The sequence below is a fragment of the Babylonia areolata genome, chromosome 5 (genome assembly GCF_041734735.1).
Source record: "Babylonia areolata isolate BAREFJ2019XMU chromosome 5, ASM4173473v1, whole genome shotgun sequence".
Taxonomy (NCBI): Eukaryota; Metazoa; Mollusca; class Gastropoda; order Neogastropoda; family Buccinidae; genus Babylonia; species Babylonia areolata.
The window spans coordinates 55,949,473-55,957,550 of NC_134880.1; the positions used below are offsets into that span (position 1 = coordinate 55,949,473).

An 8,078-nucleotide genomic window follows, 5' to 3' on the forward strand; every position below is an offset into this window, starting at 1 on the left:
TACTGATCCTCTGTAGAGGCTCCGTATAAAAGTCGACAAAGTGTGAAGTCACAAAAACACACACATATCATACTCGCGAAGCAGTGAATTCCAGTTGGCAAAGCTTGAAGAACTTAAAGCTCTCCCTTTTATAATATAAAAGTTTTGAGACAGAGTAGAAAGGAAGAGAGAGAAAGGACGAAAGGGGAAAAATGGAAAGAAGGCAGAAATTTAAATAATAAGTACGAACAGGGTAAGAAGAAATTATATCAACCCTCGCTTTCTTGGAATATGTTGCGTGCCTCTTAGAATCCCCAATGGTACTGAAGCACCCTTCCCGGAAGAAAATTACATCAACCATAACCCTCCTCCCCCCCCCCCCCCCCCCCCCCCCCCCCCCCCCCCTAAAAAGCTACAACAACAACAAAAACCCGCTATCTCACAACCACTCTTAAATAACAGGAAAAAAAACCCGTTGGAACCCACTGCGCAGAAGATTACTTATCTGTCTTTTCTGATCAGTCATACAAGGGCTGTAGCAGTAAGCTGGGCTCAGATCATGAACAGAACCGAATCAATCACTCCACCGGAAACGGAGAATGGATGCCTAATCAGTGTGGGTAATGGGCTCAGATCATGAACAGAACCGAATCAATCACTCCACCGGAAACGGAGAATGGATGCCTAATCAGTGTGGGTAATGGGCTCAGATCATGAACCGAACCGAATCAATCACTCCACCGGAAACGGAGAATGGATGCCTAAGCAGTGTGGGGGGTAAAACAGCTATATACATGAACACTTAAAAGCCACCTGGAAGAAACGAGTCAACAAACAAGCAATCCGTAGCCAACGGACGCTGAAGAAGAAGAGGGACTCTGAAAACAGGTTTGAGAAAGGGTTACGAGTTTCATGGTATTTTACAGCCATTGGACAGTGAATTCACATCGCCTGCATCTAGGGCATCAGAGAGTGGGGATTAAATCTTCTCCTTCCGTCGTCGTAACCTTCCTCAGCTGAAGACTGGTACCCTGGGTGGACTGAAGAAAATCGTGCCTCGCCCATGGACACAACCAACACCATGCCAAAACTGGGCCCCGAGGTCCCGTGTGCAGCATGCACTTAGCGCACGTAAAAGAACCCACGGCAGCAAAAGTCCCTGTAGTAAAATCCACTTCGATAGGAAAACAAATCTAAAAGAAACTACACGCAGGAAAAAATAGAAAGAAAGAAAAAAAGGGGTAGCGCTCTCAGTGTAGCGACGCGCTCTCCCCAGGGGGAGCAGCCCGAATTTCACACAGAGAAATGTGTTGTGACCAAAAAAAAAAAAACCAAAAAAAAAACAATACAGTACAACACGAACCCTGATCAGCTTGTCCAGTGCCTTACTGAATCTGCCACGGAACCTGCTCTGAGGACAAGGCGCCTCACTCACCAATGGTGACGTTCGGGATGTAGTTGAGCTGGTTCAGCTTCCGCACAAACCACTGCACAGCGTATACGTCGCGCACTCCCTGTAGGTCAAAGGTCCCGCACGTGCCATCGCCTGTGGCCTCATTGACCTCGAAGAGAGACGCCAACATGACGTCACCATCCTCACGGATGACATCATCACTGGCGTAAAGTATGACGACACATGCTGAGAGAATTATGACGATTCTGTAAAATAGAGACGAGAGGATTGGTTGATTTTTTTCCCGTTTGAACAGAACAATGTATTCGAACATCAGTACACAGTTTAGTCCATGTGTGTGTGTGTGTGTGTGTGTGTGTGTGTGTGTGTGTCTGTACGCGCGATCGCGTGCGTGCGCGTGTGTGTGTGTATGAGCGCGCGCGCGCGCGCCTAGATGTGCGTTTTGAGCATCAAAACTTTCAAAATGTCGTTTGTCATGTTCGGCGAGTTGATTGATCAGAATCACTGGACGCATTTAGTTGCGCTTGGACTGCTTGTGCTTTGTAATGTTTAATCCTGACATTATCATCAAGATCTATGTGACTAGCCCTTGACTTTCGGCAGTTTTGCAAAGACCATCACCTGTTACATACCTGTTATTTTACGTGGTAAAAAGTGAGAGCTGATTGATCAATGATTTCTCCACTACAGTGGGATGTCATTACAGCCTAGTCTTTTGTGAAGGACTATGACTCTTAGTGCTGCAGCCTTGGGAGCTAGCTGGCCTTTGGGAACCATCCCAACGCCGACTGTCCTAAAACCATCTTGGCTGAGAGAGTGGCTATGTAACTTGGGCAAGACACTCTCGACGATAATCTGATTCTAGCCCAGACAGCCGGGACAGCGGTTGTCTCCTCTGCTGTACTGATGGTCATAGTTGGACACGACTGACTCATACATTTTACGTAGAATGGGGAAGTTTTGGGATGGGTGTATTCTTAAAGTCAGGGGGGTGGGGGGCGGAGGGGGGGGGGGGTGGGCGTGACATCATGTGGACGTGCATTTCAACCGCTTCACTTCAGGAGGACCCTGGCTGTCAGTGATCTTGTTCAACTCTCCATTGACGACAAGTAATAACTCCTGAGTTAATTCTTTATCAATCTCAAGTTTGCTTCTTTTTCCTTTATTTAATTTTTATTTTATTTTATCATTATATAGAATAATTAGAGAGAAGATTTGTTGTTTGAAATTGAGCACTTGTGGACACTCCCTGTATGTGAAAGGCACAAATGTTGATTGTTGTTGGAAACCATCCTACACTAGATTTCTGTATACACAGAGCAGCAAAAAGGGGAGCACACAATGTTACTGGTGGGATAAAAGTATATTGCCCATTGTCATATAAGGAAATGAGTAATATATGATGCTGAAAAGAGACTTTTAAAACTGTTCCGTTCAACTTTAAAATCTCGTCAGTGAGCTGTCTCAGACTTTGTTCTGATTCGCAGACCTGTTTTAGTTTGAGTTTAATTTTCATGCTATTGTCTTATTCATCACGACTGAATATTGTACTAACATGAAGTGCAGTTGTTTAGTGATGTTACAGTCAAGCATATAATTTTTTTTTTTATTGTGAGTTGCTGAAGCTTTACCTGCACGAAAGTGTGTCATCAAAAGTCATTGGGAACGATGATGTTTTTGACTTTTTACATTTATTACCAGTTGTTTATCTCGTGTGGTTAACGACTTTCCTATAACAAGGTCCATTAAGTATTTTCATTAATTCCACTGTTATTTATTTCAAATATTCATCTTTAATTACAGTTACCATCTGTCCCATTTCCCCAAACTCACCAAACAACTCTCCTCTCCTACGTTTCTTATTCATTTATTTGATTTCGAATTATAACATTTAAATGTGAAAATCTATACCTTAACAAAATGTACACCACAATCAGTATCTGTGACAGAACATTAAACAAAATTCCTCCACCCTTGTCACTAACATACCCCCCCAAAAAGCAAACATAAAAAAAGTTATGTGTATGCAACACACACACACACACACACACACACACACACAGATATATATATATATATATATATATAGAGAGAGAGAGAGAGAGAGAGAGAGAGAGATTGTGTGTGTGTGTGTGTGTGTGTGTGTGTGTGTGTGTGTGTTACATCAGATTTTTTTCCCGAAAGTGCACAATGTTTCCGACTCACAGGACAGGAAATGCATGCGTGTATGGAGGCACCACCCACCCAAGACTGCAGCAAAACAATTATGGTTCTGTGCACATAAAGCAGCTTACTTAAACTGGGACGTGAGGGGGGCGGTGGCCGAGTGGTCGAAGCCTTGGAATCTCGCCAAAAGTTCCATCCCCGGTTTCGGCGAACCTAACGACTGAACGGTAAAGATATTTCCGATCAACATATGTGCAAACTTGCTAGTGCCTGTACCGTCTTCCTGTTCCTGTGTAACGCATGCAGAAGATCAAATACGCAGGTTAAAGATCTTGTAATTTATTGCGGCGTTTGGTGTTAGAACATACCAGCGTGCACACCTCTGGAAAACGGAACACAGCTTACATGGCAGGGTAAAAAATGGTCACGCACGTGGTAAAAGTCCAGTCGTACATGCGAGTGAACGTGACAGCTGCAGCCCACGTACACAGAGAAAAAATAAAAACGAGGCCTGAAAATTTATATCTATGCTCCCGCGTCGTTCGACGCGCGACGCTGTCAAAGCACTCCATTTGAAGCAAACACAGCGAAATAAACACACACAAAGAAACACCTCGTACTAAATCATTTCTAGTCTGTCACAGGATGTGCAGTCAGCTGAACCAGACAGCTGAAGCATAGTCCGATGTGTCTGTCAACACAACCAGCGCAGCTTCGTTTACCCGGAGGCGATTCACAAAGAACACGCTGTGATTTTAGGAGCAGTAAGCTAGAAGGAAAACAACAACAATAACAACAACATACCCCTGACAGAGCGGACTGCCCCTCAGAGGAAAGAAGACAGTAACATCAACTGCAACCAAGACATTCATTATAATGTCAAGCAACTGACCAGTTGCATACTCCAGGCAGCCAAGCAGAGCATCCCAAGAGGACGAAGACAAAACTACAAGCCCTACTGGAGTGACCAGCTCCAGACTCTGCATTACCAGACAACAGCCACCAGAGACCAACTGGAACAGTCCCCAACTGCAGAAAACACCACCCTCTATCTCAAGGCGAGGACTGCCCTCGAGAAGCAAAAGAACGAAGGAGCTCGCAAGTCCTGGCTAGAGAAGACCGGCACCCTCAACATGGAAAAGTACACACAGAAGCTGTGGAACCTGATTAAGGCCCTCAGTGATGACCAGCATCATGCACCAAGACCGGCACCCTCAACATGGAAAAGTACACACAGAAGTTGTGGAACCTGACTAAAGCCCTCAGTGATGACCAGCATCATGCACCAAGAGCGGTCCTACTTAAAGAGGGAGAGGAGTTGTTTGCGGGAAGAAAGGCGGCCGCCCTGCTTGCAGGCAACTTCCGACAAGACAGCCTTCTCGACGTACCCAGACCTTCGATATCCACTCAAAAACCAAGCAGGAGCTAAGGAAGCAAACATCGACTTCTAGCATGACCTCTGAACTAACCATCAGTGAACTGAACTGTTCCATTGAACAGCTAAAGATGAAGAACTCGCCAGGCAAGGATGGGATCACCAACGAGATGATCCGTCACCTTGGAGACCATGCCAAACAGAAGCTCCTGGACATCTTCAACCAGTCCTGGAATACCGGGATGTTTCCAATCAGCTGGAAACAGGCCATCATTGTCCCTATCCTCAAGATGGGAAAAAACAAACACAGCAAAAACAGCTACCGCCCCATCAGTCTCCTGAGCTGCCTCGGCAAAACCATGGAGAGAATGATCAACCGACGCCTGCAATACCACTGGGAAAGGAATGGGCTCCTCTCTCCCATACAGTCCGGCTTCAGGAAAAACAGGAGCACAGAAGACCAGATCACCTTGCTAACACAAGACATTGAAGGCGGCTTCCAACAGATGAGGACTCTTGCTGTCTTTGTTGACCTCAGCAAAGCGTTTGACAGGGTCTGGAAGGAGGGCCTTCTCTTCAAGCTGCTCCAGAAGAAAGTGTGTGGCAAGATGTTCTTCTGGATCTGAAGCTACCTGTTCAACCTGACAGCCCGGGTCAACCTAGAAGGCCAAACTAGTCATTCGGTGAAGATCAGGGAAGGGGTACCTCAGGGCGGAGTTATCTCGCCTACCCTGTTCAGCATCTTCATTAATGACTTTTCCGACCAGCTGACCACCCACATCCCTCGGGCTCTGCATGCAGAAGACCTTGCCATCTGGACCAAAGCAGAGCAAGTCACCACTGCCACCATCAGGATGCAAGAGACTCTGAACCACATCTCAGACTGGGCAAGAGGCTCTGAACCACATCTCAGACTGGACAAGAGGCTCTGAACCACATCTCAGACTGGGCAAGAGGCTCTGAACCACATCTCACACTGGACAAGAGGCTCTGAACCACACCTCACACTGGGCAAGAGACTCTGAACCACATCTCACACTGGGCAAGAGACTCTGAACCACATCTCACACTGGACAAGAGGCTCTGAACCACACCTCACACTAGACAAGAGGCTCTGAACCACATCTCACACTGGACAAGAGGCTCTGAACCACATCTCAGACTGGGCAAGAGGCTCTGAACCACACCTCACACTGGGCAAGAGACTCTGAACCACATCTCAGACTGGGCAAGAGGCTCTGAACCACATTTCAGATGGACAAGAGGCTCTGAACCACATTTCAGATGGACAAGAGGCTCTGAACCACATCTCAGACTGGGCAAGAGACTCTGAACCACATCTCAGACTGGGCAAGAGGCTGTGAACCACATCTCAGACTGGGCAAGAGGCTCTGAACCACATCTCACACTGGGCAAGAGAGTGGCTGGTCATCATCAACAGGACCAAGATTGAAGCCATCTGCTTCTCCCTCTCACCCAAGAGAGAAAAGTTCACCCAAGGCATCAACGGTCAAGAAATCCCCCAGCAAGACACTCCAACCTACCTAGGAGTGAAGCTGGACAGAACGCTCACCTGGACCCCTCAAATTAGCTCCATGTACAGCAGAAGCCTCAGGAAAATGGCCCTGATGAAGAAGCTGGCAGGAACAAAATGGGGGGCCAACACAAAGATACTAAAAACAGTGTATACCGCAACAGTCAGACCCCACATGGAATATGCCGCCAATGCCTGGTCAGCTGCTGCTAAGACCAACCTCGACAGCCTGACCAAGACACCGGATGCTGGCCTCAGACTCATCACAGGCGGCATGAAAACCACTCCAGCGTCAGCAATGGAGAAAACAACAGGCCTCACTTCACTAGAAGAAAGGAGACAAGAAACTTTCCTGAGGCAAAAGGAGAAACTGAAGAGTCTTCCTTCATACCCCCTTCTCCCCAAACTGAAAGCCCCCACAAAGAACCGAATGAAGCGACAGAGCCCAAACCACCTCTCTTGAGAGGAAACACTACCACCCTCTGTCGGCAACGAACCAGCCAAATGAATCCCTCCAAGACTATGAGGACTGGCAGGCAGACACCCCAGCCATCATGCTCAACATCCCAGGTGTCAAGAGCAAGGAGTGCCACATATCAGCTGAACTAAAGTTGCTGACTCTGGAAGCACTAGGCACCAAATACCCTCTCTTCAAAACAAACAAAAAACATGTAGTCCAATAGTGTTTCAGTGAGTGCAGTGTGTGTGTGTGTGTGTGTGTGTGTGTGTGTGTGTGTGTGTGTGTGTGTGTGTGTGTGAACGTGTGTGTGTGTGCGTGCGCGCGCGCGCGCGCGTGTGTGTGTGTGTGTGCGTGTGTTGTGTGTGTGTGTGTGTGTGTGTGTGTGCGTGTGTGTGTGTGTATGTGTGTGTGTGTGCTGGCATCATCACTCCCCTTCCCTTATCATCCTTGTTTTTTTAACCTGAAAACGATCTTGCATGAAAATTACAAAACCACTCATATTCACTTACATGCTAAAAACAATTACTCTCAAACATTTCAGACTCACGCCCTCTAAAAAAACAAAAACAAACCGAAGCCTTTGCCAAATAAACGTGACCAATGGATATTAGCCATCAAGTCGTTCAGTTCAACTCTACAAACATTTTTAACTCCTCACAAACGAAACGACACAGTCACTCACCTCAACGAAGTTATAGCCTTCATGTTTCCAGAGCTGCGAATGTGGTTTAATTTTATTCACTGTTTCCCTCGACGCTTCTCGTCCTCATAGATACAAAACACCATACGAGCGAGAGAGAGAAAAAAAAAGAAAGAAAGAAAAGAAAAACAAAACAAAACAACAACAAAACCACTCAAGTCGTTTATAATATCAAAATGTTCGACACACTCTTTTTTTCCAACAACACACCTTTCCAGATTGAGTTATATTTTTAGGCCTACCACCACCACCACCACCACCACCAAACAAACCAGTTCGAGGTATCCTTGAGGTGTTATTAGCTGCACACACACACACACACACACACACACACCGCCAGTCGAGGGCCGTGTCTCAAACTAGCCGGATGTAACCAAAGTATGATAATACGAACAGCATAATGATTAACTGAACAACGACAGCAACATCAAGCTTCCCCATTGCTTCCCT

General features: G+C 46.4%; 1 protein-coding gene across 1 annotated transcript in view; it reads right to left on the minus strand.

Annotated features, from left to right (window-relative positions):
* Nucleotides 1-3,780, minus strand: part of LOC143282313 (uncharacterized) — a 31,483-nt gene extending 27,703 nt beyond the window's left edge. The window contains exons 1-2 of the mRNA XM_076587915.1: nt 3,688-3,780; nt 1,415-1,638 (exon numbers count right to left, since the gene is read on the minus strand). Of these exons, the coding sequence (XP_076444030.1) occupies nt 1,415-1,638; nt 3,688-3,755 (292 nt within the window). The 5' untranslated portion in view covers nt 3,756-3,780. The remainder of the gene's footprint in view (nt 1-1,414; nt 1,639-3,687) is intronic.
* Nucleotides 3,781-8,078: the final 4,298 nt, after the last annotated feature.